The sequence below is a fragment of the Notamacropus eugenii genome, chromosome 1, assembly GCF_028372415.1.
Source record: "Notamacropus eugenii isolate mMacEug1 chromosome 1, mMacEug1.pri_v2, whole genome shotgun sequence".
NCBI lineage: Eukaryota > Metazoa > Chordata > Mammalia > Diprotodontia > Macropodidae > Notamacropus > Notamacropus eugenii.
In genome coordinates, this window is record NC_092872.1 from 348,775,177 (window position 1) to 348,799,336 (window position 24,160).

Below are 24,160 nucleotides of genomic sequence, written 5' to 3' on the forward strand. Positions count from 1 at the left end.
TGAAGAAAACTTTCAAAGAAGCAGAGACATATGCTTTAATAGAATATGGAAATCTTACAATGGGTAAAATTTGTAGATTCTTCTGTAAGTGTTGTGTCTCCATGGACAACATCCCACCTCAAGAAAAAGAAAACAGAGGCAACCCCCACTAAGAAGGCATATTCTGGACACAGAGAGGATAGATTACACGGCAAATCGGGAAAAAATGATCATGGAGGAGGAGGGTTTTGCAACTGCACTGCACAACGAGGACAGGAAAAGTTCAACCATGAGGTAATTTGTTTTTCTTTACCCTCTCCAAAAGAAATTGAATGTTTCTGAGTGAAGCACAAAAGGGGGGGAGAGGAGAGAAGGGCAAGATCTGTAAAGAAATAATGATAATAGTTATTCATATAACACCGTGTGTCAGGCGCTGTGCTTAATACTTTACAATTACTATTTCATTTGATTCTCACAACAACCCTGGGAGGTAGGTGCTGTTATTATCATCTCCAATTTTCAGAAAAGCTAACTTTGGTTGAAAGAGGTTAAGAGACTTGCCCAAGGTCACAGAGCTAGTAAATGTGTGATGTTGCATTTGAACTCAGGTTTCCTGACTCCACAGCCAGCTGTTTTATCCACTACATCACCCACATGCCCTTAATAACAGAAATTGCCTAGAAGAGGGAACTTAAATTGGTACTTTAGAATCTATAATTCCATGTGAAACACAAAGAAACTAAAGAAAGTTATAAATTAGTAGAAAGACCATGAATCAAAGAATAAAAGTTTAGAATACAAAGGGAAGAAATTAGTAAAACAAAACCTTTTTAGCAAAATGAGCAGAAAAATTGAAAAAACCTTAGCTTAAGGGGAATTTTATTTATTTAGCTGAGAAGAGAAAGAAAAGAAAAATTAATAAAATAAAAATAAACAACAATCAGTAAATTACATTAAAACAGTAAAGTAAAAAGCAATGAGAGTGAAGGAAAAGAGGTCAGCCCAGAACAGTCTTCCTTCAAGGAAGCTTACATAAAAAACAATTGCAAAGAAAAAGTATATGTTAAAAAGAGGAAAAAGGAACAAAAAAGTTCCCAATTCAGGGAAAAAAAAGTAATATTCAAAACAAATGGAGGAGAATATAAATCTATTCTTCAACTTTAATGTAAATGGGTTAAAAATTCAATAAAAAAGGAAAAAGACACACTGGAAAAGAAAACAATACCATACCATCAGCTGCTAAAAAGAAACAAATGTAAAAATCAAATCATATACAGACTTAAAATAAGACATGGGGGTAAAAATGCTACATATTGCATGAATACAAAAATGCAGAAATTACAATCAAGCTACCAGACAAAGCAAAATCAAACATTCAAAACAAATATAGAAACAAATTATATTATACTGAACCAGGGAACCAAGGACAACCAATATCAATATTAAAATTTTACATTCCAAATACCATAGTATCTAAATTCATAAAGGGAAAAATGAAGTGAATTGCAAGAAAATTAAACTGTCCAGATGTCTTATAACAAGAGGTACCTAAGTGGCACAGCAATGGGCCTGGAGTGAGGAAAACCTGAGTTCAACTCCACCTCAGACATTTATTAGCCATGTGATCCTGGAGAAATCACTTAACTTGCCTGGCTCAGTTTCCTCAACTGTAAAATGGGGAAAGAAAAACACCTGTCTCCTAGTATTGTTGTAAGGCTCAAATGAATAAATATTTGTAAAGCACAGTTTGGCTTATTCTACCAAACATTTAAAGAACAATTGTTTTCAGTAAGGGGTCTTATTAAATTCTTCTATGATACATATATGGTCTTGTATGTAAACCAAGGAAAGTCAAAATAGATACAGATCATAAATCATTATCGCTAATGAATATTGAAGCAAAAATTTAAAATAAAATACTAGCAAGGAGACCACAGTAACATAAAACAAAGTTTATGACCAGGCTAGATATGAGGAATGCAGGACTGATTAAAAATTGGGAAATCTACAAACATGATTAATCATATTTATAACCAAAACAACAAAAATTATATAAATTTAAGTTATTAACAAGATGCCACATTTGATCCTGTTAAAAACAACAGAAATAAGCACAGAAAAGGAGAAAACAAAACTATCATTTTTTGCAGAAAATATGATGGTTTACTCAGAGACCTCTACAACTAAAAACCTAACAAATCATCAACCACACTTCAGCAAATTTGGAAGGATATAAAATGAGCCCATACAAATCAACATCATTTCTGTCTATCACCACCAATATCTATCAGGAAGAGGTAGAAAGAGAAATTCCATTTAAGATAACTAAAAATACTTGGGAACTTAGCTACTTACTCAGTGTCATACCAATCAAACCACCGAAGAGTTAGAAAAAAATAGATATAGCTATAAAAATTGATAACAAAATTCATCAAGATGAACAAAAGGTCAATAACATCAAGAGAAATGATGGAAAAAAAAGTGGGAAAGTGGCAAGTGAGGTACAGCAAGACAAATACCAGATCTCAAACTCTACTACAATACTAGAATTATCAAAGCAATTTAATACTGGTTAAGAAGTGGATAGGTTGATCAGCAGGAAAGAGTAGGTACTCAATAAGAAGAAGCAAATGAGCAAAACAGTCTAATATCTGAAGAATCCAAAGATTCCAATAATGAGCTAAGAACTCACTACTGAACAAAAACTTCTGGGAAAAGTGGAAAGCAGACGGGCTAAACCTAGGTACAGACCACAATCTTGCAAGGTAAAGCAAGACAAGTTCCAACTGAGTACACGATTGAGACATAAAGGGTGACATAATAAACAAATTACAGTAGCATGGAGGAAATTATCAGTCAGATCTAAGGGGAGGAGTAGAGTGCATGACCAAATAAGAGGTAGGAAGGAAGTAAAGTGGTAAATTTTGATTATATAAAATTTAAAAAGCTTTGCTCAACCAAAATCAATGCAGCTAAAATTATGAGAGAAACAGAAAATGCGGAAGGGAAGATCTTAGGAGCAAGTTTCTCTGACAAAGGTCTTATTTTTAAGATATATAGGGAACTGAGTCAAATTTCTAAGCATAAGAGACACTTCCCAAAAGAAAGGAAAATAAATGGAAAGAAGAAGCAAATAGAACTCACTATTTCATATAATCAAAATATATGAGAAAGACGTTATGAGAACTAGAAAAAAAAAAGCTGAGGCAAACAGGTTATGACATGATCCATGAACTTCATCTATACACCAGCTCAAACCAAGGGGGACTGAAAACACACACAGACACACACAAGGAGAGAGAGAAAGAGAATAATTAAGGGAAAGATTAGGTAGAAACAAAACAATTTTGGAGGCTGCATCACAAAAGAAAGATTAAAGAAAGATTTTTTAAATCTGTCATCAAAGTCTAGGGTAAGGAAAGAAAAGAACAGAGCAGAAACAGATCACCTATTAAAGCAGCACATGCTCTATCTCACTCCCTTTTTCTTTTGTAAAGAGGGAGGCTGAGAAGTAGACAACAACCTCTATGAGGATGGCATAGTGGACCCTAGCGAAAATAACAAATCCCATCAAGTGGTCACGTTATATGAAGTTACTCATGTATAAAATATAGCAAATGGTCCCAGCCCAAAGAAAATGTTTAAAAAATAAGTTTGTATCTGTTTATAAACATAACATCAAAGGGTAAGAAAAATTTCTTTCTGATTCAACTTTATCGCAAAGTTAATAGAAATAGAAAAAAATTTTCAAATTAAAAAAATTACTAAATATTATACCTAAGGCTAAGCCTACAATATGACAAAAACATCACTGTCATTTAAAGTATTTTAGCAGCTTTGACTGAACTTCTCTTTATTCTTCATGCATATGCTGATTGGTGCAAAGAGCTTTATCAACATTTCAGCAGTTTTATTCACATCTCAGCAAATTTGCATGATAACATGATAACCAAATGATCCAAGTATAGTTGGACAACCTGGAAAATTATCTAAAACATTAATGCTTTTTAAATGACATTGCTAGTTTTCTTTATGCTGGCAAAAAACTAGAAATAGCAGGAATGCCTGTCAATTGGGAAATGGCTAAACAAGCTGTGTTATATGATTGTTATGGAATATTATTGTGCTAGAAGAAATGATGACTGATGACTTTAAAAAAACATGGAAAGACTTGCAAGAAATACAGAACAGCAAAACAAGCAAACCAAAAGAACACCATACAATAACAGTAATATTGTTTTTAAGAATAACTTTGAGTAACCAAGTAATTTTGACTATTATAAATTCCCAAATTAACTACAATGGACCAAGATTTAAGGAAGATGCTGTCTGCATCCAGAGAAAATATGTGTGTGTTTATGTGTATATGCAGATATACATACACGTATGTATCTAATGGTAACCTTCTCTAGGGCAGGGTGAGGGTGAGAGGGAAAAAAATTACATGATAACTTTATTTAAAAGGAAAAGCAAGTTGTACATAACAGATTTGCAGGTTCTTGTGCAAGCCTCTTTTTCCTATCCTACTTTGTTATGGAAATGCTTGTTCTATTTATTAAGTTCAGAATTTAAAGATACAAAAAGGACATACCTCAAAAAATTATAATATGCAGTGATTCCTTGCAATATTTTGTAACAGCTAGGCTAAAATAACTTTACAACTACTCTTCAAAAACAGCTTTAGTCACTCATGTTTTCTTACGTAACTGCCAATGAACAGAAAGCTATTCATGTTGTACCCTCAAGAATTTCAAAACAAATAAATGAGCACTGGTTGTAATTTTAAATTCCCTTCTTCATTAATTCCCAGTAAAACTGTTGGGTAATCTTTAAACAATTTAAATTTAAAAGAACTCACACACACAAAAATATTTATAGCAGCTCTTTTTGTGGAGGCAAAGAATTGGAAATCGAGGGAAAGTCCACCAATTGAAGAATGCCTGAACAGGTTGTGGTACATGAATATAATGGAACACCAATGTTCCCTAAGAAATCATGAGCAAGTGGATTTCAGAAAACCTGGGAAGATCTGCATGAACTGATGATGAGTAAAGTGAGGAAAACCAGGAGAACCATACACACTAAAAGCAACACTGCACAACGAACAACTTTGTTAGATTTAGCTCTTCTGACCAATTCAGTAATCTAAAACAATTCCAAAAGACTCATGATGGAAATTGCTATCCACATCTAAAGAAAAAACTGTGGAGTCTGACAGCAGATTGGCACATACTATTTTTCTTTTGCTGTTTTTTGTCTTTTCTTTCTCATGGTTTTTCTTTTTGTTCTTTTATTTTTTTAAATTTGTATTTAGTATTTTATTTTTCCCCAGTTACATGTAAAAATAATTTTCACATTCATTTTTAAAACTTTGAATTCCAAGTTCTCTCCCTTTCTCCCCCACTACCTCCCTCCACACTTGAGAAGGAAAGCAATTCAATATAGCTTACACATGTCCAATCATGCAAAACACTTCCATAATAGTCATGTTGGGAAAGACAAACTATATTTCCCTTCATCCTATCCCCCCCATTTATTCCACACTCTCTCTTCTTTCACCCTGTCTCTCCTCAAAAGTGTTTTGCTTCTGACTACCCCCCCATCTGCCCTCCCTTCTGCTACATCCTCCCCTTCTCTTATTCCTTTCCTGTCCTATTTTCCTGTAGGGGTAAAACAGATTTCTATACCCAGTTGAGTATATATGTTATTCCCTCTTTGAGCCAATTCTGAAGAAAGTAAAGTTTACTCATTCCCTCTCACCTCCCCCCTCTTCCTCTCCATCATAAAAGCTTTTTCTTGCCTCTTTTATGTGAGATAATCTACCCCATTCTACCTCTCCCTTTCTTTCTCCCAGTACATTCCTCTCTCACCCCTTAATTTTATTTTTAGATATCTTCCCTTCATATTCAACTCACACCTGTGCCTTCTGTCTCTATATACTTTTTATAACTACCCTAATAATGAGTAAAGTCTATATAGCAAAGACATCCAAAAAAAGGGAAAAGGATCTATTTGTATAAAAATATTAATAGCAGCTCTTTTTTGTGGTAGCTAAGAACTGGGAATTGAGGGAATGTCCATCAATAGCTAAACAAGTGTGGTATGTGATTGTAATGGAATATTATTGTGCTACAAGAAATGACAAGCAGGATGACTTCAGAAAAACCTGTAAAGACTTATATGAACTGATACATAATGAAGTGAAAACAACCAGGAGAATGTTGTACACAGTAATAGCAATATTGTTCGATGAAAAACTGTGAATCATTTGGCTATTCTCAACAATGCAATGATCCAAGACAATCCCAAAGGACTAATACTGAAGCATACTATCCACCTCCAGAGAAAGAACTGATATTGTTTGAACACAGAATGAAGTATGTCATTTTTCATTTTCTTTTTTTTCTTTTATTCTAGTCTTCCTGTACAAAATGGCTAATATGATGGCAGAGTAACAGCATGGACTTTCTAGAGTGATGCCCCCAAGCCCAGCCAAATACCTGTAAAAAAAATGGCTCTAAACAAATTCTGGAGCTGCAGAACCCACATGATGACAGAGTGAAGCAAATCTCCAGCCCAAGACAGCCTGGAAGGTCACTGGGAAGTGTCTATCATGCTACACTGGGAGTAGAGCACAGTCCAGGATGGGCCATGCTGGCACAGACAGGACCTGAATCTCTTGCACCTGTGGCAGTTTCCAGACTCCAAGACCCCAAAACGTCATGGAAAAACTGGAAAGTCATGGGAAAAACCTGAGAGACCAGTGCAGGAGAGTGGAATGGTCCAGCTCCAGTCCCAGGGTGGCAGAGGTGGGAGGAGATGAGACACAAAGGAACCCACAGCAGCAGCAGAGGCAGCTGCAGCCATTGTTTCTAGAGCTCTAGGCCCACAGATTGTGGGGGGATCAAGCGGCTGACAGTATACCCTCCCTACCCCACTGGAACTAGAGAACTACCTTGACAAAGAGCTCAAAAGTCAAGTAAATGGCTGGGGAAATGACCAAAAACTGGAAAAAGAATCAGCCTATAGAATCTTACTTTGGTGACAAGGAGGATCAAACCATGCAAACAGAAGAAAACAAAGTCAAAGTTTCTCCATCAAAAGCCTCCAAGAAAAATATGAATTGGCCATGGAAGAGCTCAAAAAGGATTTTGAAAATCAAGTAAGAGAAGTAGAGCAAAAATTGGGAAGAGAAATGAGAATGATGCAAGAAAATCATGAAAACCGAGTCAACTGCTTGCTAAAGGAGACCCAAAAATGCTGAAGAAAATAACACCTTAAAAAAGAGACTAACCCAAATGGCAAAAGAGATCCAAAAAGCCAATGAGGAAAACAATGCCCTAAAAAGCAGAACTGGCCAGATGGAAAAGGAGATCCAAAAGCTCACTGAAGAAAATAATTCTTTAAAGATTAGAATGGAGCAGATGGAAGCTAATGACTTTATGAAAAATCAAGAACTTATAAAACAAAACTAAAGGTATGAAAAAATAGCAATGTGAAATATCTCACTGGAAAAGCAACTGACCTGGAAAATAGATCCAGGAGAGACAATTTAAAAATTATGGGACTACCTGAAAACCATGATCAAAAAAAGAGCCTAGACATCATCCTTCATGAAATAATCAAGGAAAACTGCCCTGATATTCTAGAACCAGAGGGTAAAATAAATATTGAAAGAATCCACTGATCACTTCCTGAAAGAGATCCAAAAAGAAAAACTCCTAGGAATATTGTAGCCAAATTCCAGAGTTCCCAAGTCAAGAAGAAAATATTGCAAGCCACCAGAAAGAAACAATTCGAGTATTGTGGAAATACAATCAGGATAACACAAGATCAGAGGGCTTGGACTATAATATTCCAGAAGTCAAAGGAGGTAGGATTAAAACTAAGAATCACCTAAGTACTATCTACTAAAAATGAATTAATTAATTAATACTTCAGGGGATAAAATAGTCATTTTTCAATGCAATAGAAGACTTTCAAGCATTCTTCATGAAAAGACCAGAGCTGAATAGAAAAATCTGACTTTCAAACACAAGAATCAAGAGAAGCATGAAAAGGCAAACAGGAAAGAGAAATCATAATGGACTTACTAAAGTTAAACTGTTTATATTCCTAAATGGAAAGATAACATTTGTAACTCTTGAGACTTTTCTCAGTATTTGGGTAATTAGAGGGATTACATATACATACAGACAGAGGGCACAGGGTGAGTTGAATAGGAAGGGATGCCATCTAAAAAAATAAAATTTAGGGGTGAGAGAGGAATATATTGGGAGGAGAAAGGGAGAAATGGAATGGGTCAAATTATCTCTCATAAAAGAGGCAAGAAAAAGCTTTTTCAATGGAGGGGAAAAAAGGAGAGGTGAGAGGGGAAAAGTGAAGCTTACTCTCATCACATTTAGCTTAAAGAGGCAATAACATGCACACTCAATTTGGTATGAAAATCTGTCTTACACTACGGGAAAGTAGAGGAGAAAGGGATAAGTGGAGGTGGGGGGAATGATATAAGGGAGGGCAAATGGAAGGAGGGGGTATGTAGAAGTAAACACTTTTGTGGAGGAACCAGGTCAAAAGAGAGAATAGAATAACTGGGGGGGGGGGGGTAGGATAGGATGAAGGGAAATATAGTTAGTCTTTCACAACATGACTTTTATGGAAGTCTTTTGCATAACTACACATGTATAACTTATATTGAATTGCTTGCCTTCTCAGCAGGGATGGGTAGAGAGGGAGGAAGGGAGAGAAGTTGGAACTCAAAAGTTGTAAAAACAAATGTTAAAAATTGTTTTTACATGTAATTGGGAAATAAGAAATACAGGTAATGGGGGTATAGAAATCTATCTTACCCTACAAGAAAATAGAGGAGATGGGGATAAGGGAAGGGAGGGGTGTGATAGAAGGGAGGGCAGATTGGGGGAAGGGGTAATCAGAATGCATGATGTCTTGGAGTGCAGGAGGGGAGAGATGGGGAGAAAATTTGGAACTCAAAATCTTGTGGAAACTAAAAATAAATAAATTTTTTAAAATGACTAGTATGAAAATCTTTTTACATATTTGCAATTTATGGCCTTTTTCTGATTGCTTATAGTCTCAGGGAGGGGGGAAGAAAGGGAGGAAAGAAGGAATGGAATTTAGAACTCAAAACTTTACATAATTAAAAAAAAAGAATAAAGGAAAGTATAAAGCTGACCTGGTTAAATATAAGATAAAGATTTTGATGGAAGAAAAATGTGGCCAGGACAGGGAAGATGGACTGAAAAACCAGGAAGGGGATGGAGTATATAGAAATTGTAGTAAAGAAAGGACAGACTTAGAAGGGGTATGTTACAGTGAGAGAGAAAAAAGAGATTAGTATGATCAGCTAAAAGAATTTCAGATTTATGGGCTGTAGAGATTAAACAATTGTGGGTGATCTTGACAGCAAAGATATAATCAACCACACCCATGAGTAGCTGGGGTATAATGAAGGTAAAAATTATACGAATTTCAAAGGCTGATGAACCAGGAAGCAAAAACATTTTTAAAATACTCCACCCAACCAGCACAGGCATTAATTGCTTTTATATTTGTCAATTTGGTGAGTAGGCCTCACTGGTCATTAAAAACCAACAGATTGAATAAAGTTCAAGAAATCTCGTTGATTTTAACATGTATGGAAGACATTTTGTGGAGAAGAATCTTTACAGTAGCATTTATTCTACTCAATCAAATGCTTTCTTGTAGTCAAGCAATAAGGGCAGAGGAGTATCATATCTCTGTACCTTTTAGTCAATTATGAAAACTATTAAGAGGTGCCCTGCTATATAACGTTGTTTGCAAAAGCTTGTCTGTTCCCTTCATCAAAGATGCCCTTGATACAAGTATTGAATGTTTACATAAAAGACTGTAGCAATTAACTAAAGAAGCAAAAGAGTCAATAGTTTAATATATTCTCAATTACCTTTCTTCAGAAAAAGATACATAATTTTTAGATCTCTTGCCATCTCATAGATTATTCGGTACAGCATATACATACATATATACATATATACATGTATGTGTATGTATGTATGTATATATATACATATATCCAAGAGGTAATCCCTAAATATGGTGAGGTTCTCCAGATACTCCTGTTCTCTGGTACTTAAAGCTTACAACTCCAAGAATGTGCAATCTCCCAAATGACATTCATAATGACTCAACAGTCTGGCCCATCAACATAGACAAAGGATATCTAGCGTCCAGATTATGAAATACAGTTGGATAAACAGCCTACATACCTTGGACAGTTACTGCAGAAAGACAAGGTTGTGTTTCTTAGAAAATATTAACAGATCAGGCTAGATTAGACTGTCTCTCAGAAAATGTAGAGTGGTTTTAATAACCCCAAACATCTTCCTAAAACAAAAGCCTATCTCTTCAACATTAATATTGTTCCACTAATGCTGCATGGATATGAAGAATGTAATAATAAGAGTCTCCAAAGAATTAAATTTGCAAGTCACCTGAAGAGCAATGGACAGATTAACAGACATGTAGTGGATATTATTATATACTATGTTACCAAAAAATAACTGTGGAGAAATAGTGTAAAGGTATGGTCAGAAATGTATAATCAGAGAAGTAGGTGGGTTAATTATGAAGATATCATGGGATAACCAATCACATATGCTCTGCTGGTATCTGTGCCACATTGGGCAATCTGGAGAGAAGTCCCCAGACTATTAGAAAAACTCCCAGTCAAGGATTTAAAGAGGGACATGGGCACAAATTGCCAAAGATGAAACAATACAGATGAGTTTTTGAACCTTACTGTTTGAGTGAATACCAACTTCAGTAAGATTAAAGATCTGATGGGGGGTGTTTGGGTACCTGTGCTTGGACCCCAATTCCAAAATCCCATTTCTCCCTAGTCTCAAAACACTGTCCTTGGGAGTTTCCCCCAGCTTTAGGACAGCATGCCCTAGCAAAATATTTCTCTCTCTTATGGTAACCAGCTGTACCTATACAATTTATTAGTATGAACTGTTTGTGTACTGACTCATAAAGATATTCAGTACCCACTAGACTATCTATACCATCTCCCTACCTCATTATGTGCATTCTGGACCCCTCGTTATGTGTATCCTAGACTTAGACATATGCATACTCCCTATATCTATCTTGTCAAATACGACACTGATGAGTGACAGACTGGATACTTCTCAGTTAGCCCTGACCGTTAGTTGATTTAGTGATGTTGCAGGCCTAAAATCACCCCTTCATGTAGCACCCCCCTTCCTTAGGTTGTTTTCCTATGAATTCTGGATAAAATTTTTGTGCAGTAGATACTAAAAGTGCACAGAACCACCTCATTAGCATATTAGACACATTTTACTATAGTTCATCCTATATAAACTTCAACAGCACCCCCTCTAAGGTTGCAGGCTCCCTAAGAATTCTTGCCTGATGAAAAGCATAAAAATCAAGCTTTGCCACGTTGACTTCAAGAATACTTAAGTGTGAATTCATTCCAGACAGCCCTGTCCAGTACTCCAGTCCTTGAGGGGTCCCTGAACCACCCCCCACCTTTCCAACCCCATCAGATCCACTTCAATTTAAAATGATATCACACATATCATATTTCAATGTTATTTTAATTTACATTTGTTGATTTAAAAAGTTGAACATTTGATCAAGTGAAGCAAAAAGGCAGAAATGAGGGGCTAGACTATCCCAGACATGCAGGCCTAAAGGACAGAGCAAAGACAAAAGAGACAGGAGATGGGAGTGTGATGTGCAAGGAATAGCAAGTAGGCAGTAGACTTGAATCCTATGGGGGAAAGCAAAGTAAGTATAAGAAGACTGGAAAGGCAGGAAGGGGACAGTTGTAAAGGGCTTTAGAGGCCAAAGGATAGTTACATTTCATTCCAGAGTAACAGGAAGCAACTAGAGTTTACCAACTGAGGGGAAGAAGGGAGGGTTTGACATGGTCAGACAAGCACTCTAGGAAAATCTCTTTGATTGGCAAGTAGAGGATGAACTGCATTAGGGAAAGGCAACGCAGAAAAATGAATCAGAAAATTAAAAGACTCTGGCAGGAATATTCCAGGCAACAAACTGGCATGTTGGCTCTAGGAGTAAAGAGAAGGCAAGGGAATAAGCATTTATACAGCACCTTCTATGAGCCAGGAACTGCACTTTACAAATGTCATCTCATCTGATTCTCACAACCCTCTGAAGTCAGTGCTGTTATTATCTCCATTTTAAAGTTGAGGAAACTGAGGCAAACAGCAGTGCTTGCCCAGGGTCACACAGCTAATAAGGGATAGAAAGCAGATTAGAACTCAGGCCTTCTTGATTCCATGCCCACAGCTCTATCCACTGCACCATCTAGCTGCCCTAAGAAGATTTATAGGAGAGATGTGAAGACAGAAACCACAAGATCTGTCAACTGATAAGGTATGTGGGACTGGGTGAAAGTGAAGAGTTGAGAATGATACCAAGACTGCAAGCTTGATTACCTGGGAGGATGGTGGAGCTCTCAAGAGTAACAGGAAAGTTCAGAAGAGCGGAAGTAATTTGGGAAGAAAGATGAGTTCTGGTTAATGTTATTTTGAGATGCCTATGAGACAACCAGTTTGTGATGTTAAAAAAGACAACTGGTGATGCAGGACTGTGGCCTGGGAGAGAAACTATGGCTAGATATTACAGATATGAGAATCATATGCATAGAGATGATAAATGAATCCATGGGAGCTGCTAAGATCACCACTTGACATAATACAGAGCACAAAGAAAAAGAGGCCACAGGACAAACTAGAGGGAACCCCCAACTGAAGAAACTCCTTCTACTGATGTAGGTCCACTAGTCAATCAGTCAGTTGATAAGCATTTAAGTGCCTTCTCATTTTCTTTGTAGTACATATAGATTTTATTTGTTCATTTGTTTGTTTATCAGAAACAAGTCAGTTTTAAAAAAGCTGCCCAGAGCACTAAGGGGTTAAGTGACTTGCCCAGGATCACACAACCAGCCTGTGCAAGACACAGGTAGGACCTGAAGAGATAAGTCTTCTTGCTTCCCAGACCACTTCTCTGTCCACCAGAGAAGTTTAATGTATATTAATTTCTCTTTTCGAAGGCTTACCACATTCCTAGAACCCTCAGCCCATCCTCTTCCTCGTCTTCAATCTCCGTATCTACTCATTGATATCACACATTCTCAAATTTTCATTTACCATCCTCTCAAGCTAGTATCCTACATGACTCTTCCCTTTCTCTGCCGAACTCCTAAAAATGTCATCCTCATTTGCTGTCTCAAGCTTTCTCTATCACTTGTCAGCCCTTTGCTATCTGACTTCTGACCCCATCACTTGACTGAAACCTGAATCTCAAAGATTACTGATAATCTAAACCAGAAGTCAGCAAAGTACAGGCTCAACTGTGCCTGTTTTTGTACATCCCATGAGATTTTTTATTTAATTTTATTGTATTTAAAAACTAACAGGGGAAGACCCCTGATCTAAACGCTAAATCCTCTGAACTTTTCTCAGGCTTCACATTGCACAACTTCCTCACAACTTTGTACACTATTGACCATCTCCCCTCTCCTGAACATTCAATCCAATAAACATTTACTAAGTACTAACTACATACGTGGCGCTGTGATAGGCACTGGATACAAAGACACAAACAACTAAAGGGTCTTTGCTTCCACATAAAACACAAGAACACGAAAGTAAACACAAAAGCACATAAAATTAATTTTAGAAGGGGGAGAGAGCACTAACATTTCAGGAGAAGGGGAAGAGAGCTCAGGAAAGGTTTTACGTCAGAGCTTAGCCTTGAAAGAAGCAAGGGTGAGAAAATATTGTCTTCCCCCTTTATTTCTGTGACACTGCTCTGTCCTGTTCTTCCTCCTACTAACTAGTCTCACTAATTCTTCTCTGTTCTTTGGTTAGATGAGCATTACCCACCCCACAAACATGGGCGTCCCCATGACAAAGAAGAAAGCCCTCCTAGTTTTCTCCTCTACATTCAACTCTTTATTGTTCTCATTAATCACTTCTCTCTACATTGAGGGCTGCCAAGTCTATAGAACAATTCCTAATTTCTCCCCAACTTTAATATTGCATCATAAACTGTCTGGTAAATATCTCCACCTACATTGTCATCAGAAACTCAACATGTCCAAAATAAAAATGATGTATCTTTTCCTTCCCTCCCACTCTCCTCCCAAATCACATGTGTGCTTACTTCCAAGTCTCCCTATTTCTGTTCTTAGGGTTTTTCCCCCGAGATCCCTCAAATTCTGAAATTTAATAATTATTTGCCTTAGAAAGTTAAAGTTAGAATTTCTCCATACTAGACTATACAGTTTCTACTTTTGTATTATTGTGCATTTTTGACCATTCTGGATGTTCTCTAAAATCAGTTACTGTATCAAAATACAATATTAATACTACTTTTCTTCTTTTTCAGTTTTTTAATCTATACGTCCAATTACACTAAGGTTTGTGCTTCCTTTTGCTTTACAAATATGTTTGGAAACAGATGCATGACATCTCATGAATATTTATTAGTTGCTTTTTAGGATCTATTACGTTCTAAGACTGTTCTTTAATTTTATTTTTATCTATTTAATGCTCTTCCCTCAATTTTGCTACTTGTTATCCCCACTAATGCTTTTCATTCTCAGGTACAGTATTGATTTATATTTCCTAGCTGTTCTTTCATCTTAGAGAGATATATACACATATGTATATACATACATCTATTTTCTTTTATTGAATTACAGACTTCCTTCAATTCTTTTAACATGCTTATTATCCAATTTATTTTATTCTTTGGTACTTCCATCCCAGCAATGTTTCAACTTGAGAAAGAGCCTTAGATTAAGGAGAGAGGACTCACATACATATATAAACACACATGTGTACATATGTATAGACATGCATGTGTGCATGTACTGTGCATAATTTGTCATGTGTGTACCAATGTATCACTTGTGTGTGCATATACACATGGGTGCAAGTGTGTGTGTCTACATACATGTAGAGATATGATATCTCCCTACAATCCACTCACTTGAGGAATATTCTACTCTATTACACTTATAAGTCACATGCTTACAGGAAAAAATAGCAACAAGCTAGTTTAAAGAAAGAGGTGGCAAGAATCATTTAAATTTTATCAGAATATTTAGTACGACATTTCTGTCATTACAAACTCAACTCCTTTCATTTTTCTTAGTACCATGTACAATACAATGTGAAAGCCTTCCAGATGAATATAATGAATTCTGACATCTGAATTTTCCCAAAGTACAAGTAATATCAGCTATAGTAATGGCCACACACATCATTCTTTATGTTGTATGACATCTAGGTCTGCTTTAAACAAAGCCTGCTGTTTCACAGTTCAATTAAACATGCAGAGGAAAAAAGTAATAAAGAAAAAATGCTTTCAAAAGAAAAGACTTTATCCACAAAGCGGTATCACAAAGTGACCTTTACAACCTACAAAATACTTCCCCCTATAGCAAACAGCAAATATAACAAATGTAAAAGAAAAATCTAGCATTTACCTTTAATTCTCAAAGGAGAAAACAGACTGACAAAGTTTAATATGCTAAGCCTTAATATTTTATTCTGACATGATTTACCAATGCATTTTAAGTTCTAATATTCTGACTCTTAAGTATTATAATGGCCTTACTAGGATCATCTTAACTTTTAAAAGAATTTAAAGCATATGCTCTATATTTCAAAGTTTATATCTTAAAATATTTGCAATGTTAATGAATATTTACAATGGTTTAAATATATAAACAAAAAATAATTAGTGTTTAGAAAAAATGAACACAAGTTGCTAAAAATCATATGAACGGCTGCCTGCTCAGGATTCCTTGACAGTATCTGCTCAATAAAAATGAGTTTTCACAGCATTTCACTGGCAAGGGGACGCTATCATTTAATTTTCAAGTTTTAATAATGAAGTCAAATTTACTTCTCCATCTTCAATTAACGAAGATAGTGACCCGGCTTCCAAATGGCCTGAAAGTTTAGCTACAGAATAAAAGCAACATGGTTATTTTTAGAGCTCTACAGGCATAAAAATACAGCACTAAACTGTGACCTACAGCTATGCACAGCAAAGCATCACATCATGCGACAGTCTTAACTTTAGCTAGGAGCACATCTGTAGTTGCTTCAGACTACTGTTATTCATCTCACTACCAACAACGTATTTGCAAGCATTTTGAAACAAACATCTGCACCTGTACCGGCTTGTTTCATATCGCTTCCAGGGGCAAAACTACATTCCAAAGGAAGGAGATCATGATGGACCTCATGGAGAATAAAGTCAGTTGTATTTTTTAATCAAACAAGATGAATTAAGCAGCAGCCTCATCAACAAAGAAATCAAAAGCATATTCTGAACAGAACAAATAATTTATCAAAAACTCAGTTTAAAAGGTTAATTAAATAAGAAAAGCTGTTTCTTTCAACAGTGGTGTCACATCTCTACTTCAAGCAAAACTCTTCTGAACCACAGCTACCACCACACATTGGACAGTAACAACTTAACAGGTATGTTTTCATTTTTCTCTTTACCAAACATAGATTAAAAAAACCTATTCTCAGAGAATCCTCTCCTGAACGTTAAAAATCTTATTTACTATAGTACTCATGGTAGTAAATATTATGAATTATTTTAGAAGTTGTATAAACTAGAATAATTCTAGTGGGAAAAAATGTTTGGCTGTACTAACAACATATTTATGAGAACAAAATATATTTATCAAGTTTTTAAGCTCTCTTGCCTGTTTGCCAAAACCTGGTTATGTACTGGAAGATTTCATAATTTACTTTTTCCAATTTTATTTTGAATTTGTACAATGAAATATTACTCTATGACAAATTCACTGCAAATATATCAAATACTTCCCCACGTCTGTCCTAGAGTGATTCTAGAGCCTATTACACAATTAATAAATGTTTGTGATTTTTCCAGATTATAAAATGCCACTTTTTAGCTGGATGAAGTGGTCAAAAAGAGAATCTCATAAATCCACACACCATCCAGGCTCAGATATAGTAACAAAGACTCTGCTTCGGGAACTGACATGGCACCTAAAAGAACGTGAGAGATTAATACAAGAGATTGAAAATGAACACAAAGTGAAAAAAACTGGTGTGGATTACAACTGGCTAAAAAACTACCAGAATCCCCAAGCAACCATACCAGCTACTGAACAAAGACAGCTTGAAGCTCTCTGCTCACAAGTTCAACCTTGCCAGACTGGAACTATTCTCAGCAGGTACAAATACAGGATTCCTTTTTTAAGATGTTTACAAACCTTAGTCTTAAACTCCTTATCTACTTAGACTGGAAATTTTAAGCAATTATGTTAATTCTTTAGCTATATTTACCAAACAAGACAGCAACCATAAAGTCCCTGTATTCAAAGTATGTTTTTATGAACTGCATGACCCAAAAGAAAATATGGTTTATTCTTTTTTATATAACAAATATTACCTTTTGCACAAGGTTTCTACACCATCACTAGTTCTGTATTATTTAATATTGATTTCAAGCACAGAAATGACTCATTTAAATCATAATCCTACAAGTGACAATGGTTTTACATTCATTTTTTTAATTTAATCACTTTAATTTAATCACTAATTTAATCACTTTAATCAATGGTCACTACGTTCCTAGGAATAACTACTTTAATTTCAGAAATCTTCCAGTAAAATTTTTGCATGTTTCAAAGACCACATAAGAAGGATGGAAGAATGAACTCATGTCATTTCTGTACAGAAAACCCTTCAGGGTAAAGTCAGTTCATATCAACAAAACATAAGTGAAACTAACAAAACTTTAATGGATTCTAATCCTTCCTAAAATAAAATTAATTCTAAAATATACAAAAATCTCTTTGACAAGTATTCTGTGGATTTTTTTTAAATGTATCTACAAATACCTTAAGTATTTCAAAACTAGATATTCATTACTAGTTTTTCTTCTAGATTTCGAGAAGTTTTAGCAGAAAATGATGTTTTGCCATGGGAAATAGTCTACATCTTCAAGCAAGTGCTAAGAGATTTTCTAACCAATGCAGAAAAACAAAGTCAACAAGAAGAACTAGAAGACATACAGTCTACAAACTATTCTGTCCACTATGGAGTTCTAGGTGAAAGTATCAAGAATTCAGATAAAGAAGAAATTCCCACAATTTCAAGCTACATTGATAAGAACACAAAAAACATGTTTCCTACATTCTCACAAAGAATATGGAATCTGCCATATTACTATCCATCAACTTAAGTCACTCATCATCACTCAAGTATCTATTTGTACAACTTGAAACTTGAACCCACAACATGAAATATAACTTAGAAATGAGAAAAATGTGATGATTTCATGTTTCCCTTTGATATAAGGTAAAAAGTTCACAGTTCTTATGGATGTCCTTATATTTCTATAATTAGAACTATCCTTAGTTATTGTACAAAAATATAATGTTTTCATTTAGCAGTAACATTTAACTAAAATGTATGCTGTGGCTTTCTTAAGTAAATATCTGAAGTATTTCCCTGTTTTTACCATACCTCTAGCATATACTATAGAAAATAAACTAATTTTATGTACTTAAAATGTAACCAACACTTTGGAAAGTGTGGATAGCAAGGACAATTTTTAAAAATAGCTACATGTAGAATAAAATGCATGCATTAAAGTTATCAATTGTACTCACAACATAATAATGATCTGAAACACAAGCAGCATCCTAAAATGCATATATAATCTCCAGATTAACTGAAGGAAATGGTCTGGGTTTTAACAATATTAATAGTTGGTAATCTCCTAGAACAAAAATTATACGCTATTTAACTTCAAATAGGCTTCCCTCTCAGCTCAAACAAAATGTGAAAGTAACCTAACAACCTTTAAGATTATAATTCAGAGATTTATAATGATTCTGTGAAAGAATGAAAAAGCCTTATGAATCTTAACCATTCAAGTACGTACCCAAAAGACAGACTTTACATGAGGCCCTTAAGGGCAGCAAATATGTGAAGAAAATTAAAATTTAAGTTCAATCTCTAAAAAAACATACAAACCAATTACAAAAATAAGATCTCTGTACAGAAAGGGGGAAATGCATAAGCTCCAGTTTCTTTCCCTCTCACCAAATTTCTTTTAAAATTTTTGGTTTTGCTTCAATTAAATCTCAAATCCAATAATATCATTAAATGTATCCACAAGGGCAACCCTTAACAAAAATCAAGATAACTCAAATATAAATAAATCCATCTGTGGATCCAAATAAATGCAAAGGAAATTTCATATTTTAATATCTCATTTTTCTCTTGTATTTGTTTTTTATGACAAATTCTTTCTGGAGAAGCTTAAATCTCAGAAAAACAGAGTCCATGGCCTTACATCAGTAAGTCCCTGAAAAAGGAGACATCATGGAGCTTTTATACCACCTTTCTAGATCTTCAATTCCTCATCTGTAAAATAAGGGGTAGGATTAAAGTGTTGGGTCCTTCCCAGCTCCAGAATAAAAAAGGGGGGGCGGGGTTTGAGGACGGGAAGGAGGATGGAAGAATGCAGCACTGTAAGACTACCCACATAACAAATGTTGAAGACTCAAGTCTGCTGAAAACTCCGGTTGTGTAATGGCACTGAAATTGCTATCCCCCTATTCACTGGGACACCCCAGACAGAAAATGTTCTAGATGAATCCTGAACCACAAGTCTGCTCCCTGAGGAGTTTCTAGGTATGTATTGAAAAAGGAAAAATGACAATTCAGGGACCCAGAAATATTTGCAAACAAGGCTCTATCAATGTTTTCCCATCCCTAAGACGGGAAACAAGATCCCCAGAAACAAGATCTTTTTATAATTAACTATATTCATTTCCACTTGGTAAGACTATAGACCATAATAAGGAGACAGACTTAGCTTCATAAAATGTTCCTCTTAAGCCCAGGAAGGGTAGAGTGGGGAGTGACAAAAAAGATCAACAGAGAGAAATTATAAAGAAACTTGATTCAGGATCCAAGGCTAAACTTCCTAATAACTAAACATGGAATGAGTGTCTTCCATCATAGTGTGTCCTGTTACTGGAGACCTTGAAAGAGAACACACAGGAGTACTTCTTCACAGAAGTCTCCTTTATGATATCCCGAACAAGGTGGAGTTTGGACTAGATGACCTCCAAAGCCCCTTCAAACTCAGATTCTGCAATTATAGTCCTCTCTACTCTCACAAGAATATTCTGCACTAATCAGGTGCCTTTGCATTAGTTGTGGGGGTGGGTCAGGGGAGTTCCTGGTCAATAACTTAAGTTACCCTGTTATAGTGACTTTGCATTTCCTCCAGCATTTAGCGCAGTATTCTTTACACAGTGGTACTTAATAAAAGTCCAGTGAAGTCTAACTACATGACAATAATGTAAAAAGTCAAGTCTAAATCATAGTTAAAATTAAATTTTTGCTAATCAAAATTTTTGGTTGAATTTAAATGAACAAAATTGAAATCAATTTCCTCAGAACACCCAAGATTTTCAAAAATCTAAAGAATGAACAAGATAATCCAAGGATATTTTATAGCCATATTCTCCAACCCCAAACTTTCAGAGAGAAAAAAAGGAAACGATCATCTAGGAAAGCACTGCTTGGACAAATTTTCACAAGAGATGAAATATTTCTCAAATTTTAGGCATTCTAAGGAGAAGCTTACTATTTCTCCAAGCATCCCCCTGTGCAGCAGCTCTTAAACTTTTTCAAAGTGGTAGAACCCTTCAGCTTAAACAAATCTTTAGCAGAACCCTCATGGTAAAATCCTCTAAAATCATTTTTATACCTATTAAATAATATATGGTTCATTTTTTTAAAACTTGAGGTGTGTTTCAGGTTTTCCTTGCAGCAGAATTTGAAAAACATTGCTCTTGCAAGTCTTTTTTAAAGGAAATAATCATTCCAACTTAACTTTTTAAAAAGTTTAGATTTTTATATAATAGGTATGTATACCCACAATTGGTAAAGGATTCACTATCAAAAGGTTACTACATGCTTACAATCAAGTTTTTTTTGTTTTGGGGGAGAGGGGTTGTGATTTTCATTGGGGAACTTCCAGTGAGGAAACTCCCTCTACATATATAGAACTGCAGCTCAGTCTTAAGAGAGGTGCCTAGGGCAGTGAGAACTTAAGTAACTTGACCAGAATCACAACAGCTAGTCAGGTACATCAGTCAATAAACATATATTAAGTACCTACTATGTACCAGGCACTCTACTACAAGCTTCAGGGTATAAGGAAAGGGAAAAGAGTCTGCTCTTAATTCAACATGCAAACCATTATGTACAAACTAGATACAGAATAACCTGGAAATAATCAACAAGAGAATGGCAACAGAACTAGTAAGAATCAGGAAAGGCTTCCTGTAGAAGGAGAGATTTTAACAGTGACTTGAAGGAAGCCAGGAGGCAAATAGAAGGGAAGAGTTTTCCAGGCAGACAAGTAAAAATGCCTAGAGTTAAGAGCCTTGTGCAAACATCAAAGAGGCCAATTTCACTGCAGAGTAGAGTACATAGGGGGAGTAAATGGAGGTGTCAGAAGATTGTAAAGATAGAAAGGGATCAGGCTATAAAGGGATCTGAATGCCAAACAGGAGATTTTATATGTAAGATGACAGAGAGTCAATGAAATTGACTGAGCACATGTGTAAGGGAGGGGATGTCATGGTCAGATTCATGCTTTAGGAAGATCATTCTGACAGCTGAGTGAAGGATGGACTAGGGTGAGGAGAGCCTTGTGATAAGGAGATCAATTCCCAGGCTATTGCAATAGTCCAGGTATAAGGATGATGAAGGCCTGTACAAGCATGGAAGCTGCATCAGAGAAGGAAAGGGGGTTAGATGCTGCAAAGGTTAACATCAACAGACCCTAGTCATTGATCAGATATTGGGGCTTAGGAGGTGAGAGAGAGAGGAGTTGAAGATGATGTCCTTATTAAGAGCCTGAATGACTGCCCTGAAAAGTAATAGGGAAGTCCCAAGAGTAGGAAGGGTTTAGGGGGAAAGATAATAAATGTAGTTTTAGGCACATTGAGTTGAAGACATCTATGGGACATCCAGTATGAGACGTCCAATAGGCAGCTGGAGATGCAAGACTGTATGTGAGTACGTGAGCAGTGAGGTTAAGGCTAGATAAACAATTTTGAGAATCATCAGCATAGAGATAATAATTTAATCCATGGCAGCTGACAAGATTTCCATAAAAAATAGTTTAAAGGGAGAAGAGAAGAGAATGCAGGACAAAGCCTTGGGAGATAGCCACAGTTAGCAGGACTTGACTTGAAAATAAAGATTCAAAAAAGGAGACTGAGAAAAAGCAATCAAATGGGTAAAAGGAAAAACAGGAATGAGTCATTTCATGAAAACCTAGAAAGAAGCAAATATTTAGGAGGTGATCAACAATAACAAGGGTGAAGAAGGATGAGAATTAAGAAAAGGCCATTAGATTTGGAAATTTAAGACATCACTTGATAACACTGGAGACAGCTGTTTGGATTGAATGATGAGATCATAAGCCAGATTAGAAAGAGTTAAAAGGAGTGAAAGGAAAGGAAACGAAGGCACCTATTACAGCTGTCCTTCTCAAAGATTTTATCCACAAGACACAGGAGATGTGGGACAAAAGCTGGCAGAGAAGGATGCATCAAGTGATGATGCGGGAAACACGGACATGTTTATAGGTAGTAGGGAAGCAAGCAGTAGACAGAGGGAGAGGTTGAAGCCCAGTTGAGTGTGAGGGTTTGCTGGAGAAGACAAGATGCAAATAGGCATCTACAGGAGTTTGTTTGCCTTGGCAAGAAGAGCATTCCTGATGTGAAACAGGGGTGAAGGAGGAGAGAGTGGTAGAAAGCATCTGGGTAACATGAGATCAGGAGGAAAAAAAAGGAGAAGCTCTCAGCATGTGGCCTCAATTTTTTCAGGAGGTTTTCAGCTGAAAGGAGAAGAGGAATCATGGAAAGTTTGAAGAGAGATAAAAAGGTGTGGAAGAGTCACTCTGATGAGTAAGTTAATTAGAAAGGTGTAAAAGGACTATCTTGAAGCAGAGAGTCCAAATGAGGTTATTATATAACATAAATTTGTGGTGGACAAAGGAATTTTGTGATGGTCTCCAGCTAAATTCAGCAGCACATGTAGGAGAATGGTGAGAGTAATATAAGGCTGAGGCTTGGCAGGGCATGACTGGCAACAAGATTAGGAGGCAAGGGAGTCCAGAGAAGAAGAAAGTGTACTAACTGTACTCTGGTACACTGGTTCACCAAGGGGTCAAGATGGAGAAAGGAAGAGAGTAGACAGCTAGTGCAGGGCAGATGGCCTGGGAGAGAATTGAGGGATCAAGGAGTTGAGGGTCACAGTGAGGATGAAGATCAGGGTTTTAGAGTTGCAGGGAGAAGGAGAGGAGGACTGACAGTAGATTGTGATCAGATAAGGGAATTTCAAAGTTCATGAACATGGAAGCTAACATGGGCCGGGATCAGCACTTGAACACCAGTCTTCTTGACTAAAGTCAACTATCCACTATTCCATACTAATTGTAAAAGTAATATATTGAAATTTCAAAGCAATTTTAGAGATTCTATAAAGATCTTACCTAATCTGTCATTGTTGTCTTAGGAAAGCAATCAAAATTCCCAATAATTTCTCTGATCTGAAACATTTTAGATGAAAACTATTGACTTTGCCTTCCTGGTCCACCAAAGTAGAGTGCTGAAGGCAAAGGCATCTGCCTTCAAAGCTGAAGCAGTTCAACTAAAGTAGAAGCAGGCTGATGAACATTAAACCTCCATTCAGTGCAAAAAACTTTCATAAAACAAAAGAAATGGAACAGAAAATTTCCCATCCCCAGGAAGCTTTGAATGTAGTAAAGCAAACAAGACAAACTCACACAACTTCAACCTCTGAGGTCCCCCTCCAACTCTACTATTCTGTTATTTGATGAAAAAGTGGGAGCAAAATCAATATAACTATGAAAAACTAACAAGGAGACGAAACAGAAAAAGCTAGTGAAAAAATGGTTTGAACTAGCATAGTTGATTATGGAACTCTTTTTCTGAAGGCCAAGGGGCCTTCAGGGGACCCCCTGAAAGGGCATGGCATGAACAGTTCACAGGGGAAAATGAACT

The 24,160-nt window shown here is 36.1% G+C and overlaps 2 protein-coding genes across 2 annotated transcripts in view; one reads left to right on the forward strand and one right to left on the reverse strand.

Annotated features, from left to right (window-relative positions):
- TDRD9 (tudor domain containing 9) overlaps positions 1-24,160 on the reverse strand; it is a 201,520-nt gene that overhangs the window by 172,150 nt on the left and 5,210 nt on the right. The window lies entirely within an intron of this gene.
- RD3L (RD3 like) lies at positions 16,968-18,382 on the forward strand. The gene is made up of 2 exons (XM_072630073.1): positions 16,968-17,266; positions 17,982-18,382. The coding sequence occupies exons 1-2, from the start codon at positions 16,968-16,970 to the stop codon at positions 18,277-18,279; spliced, it is 597 nt and encodes a 198-aa protein (XP_072486174.1). The 3' UTR covers positions 18,280-18,382.

Coding starts and splice junctions, on each gene's coding strand:
- RD3L (XM_072630073.1), top strand. CDS start 16,968: ATGCCACTTTTTAGCTGGATGAAGTGGTCAAAAAGAGAATCTCATAAA. Junction 17,267..17,981: donor ACTGGAACTATTCTCAGCAG/GTACAAATACAG, acceptor TTTTTCTTCTAG/ATTTCGAGAAGTTTTAGCAG.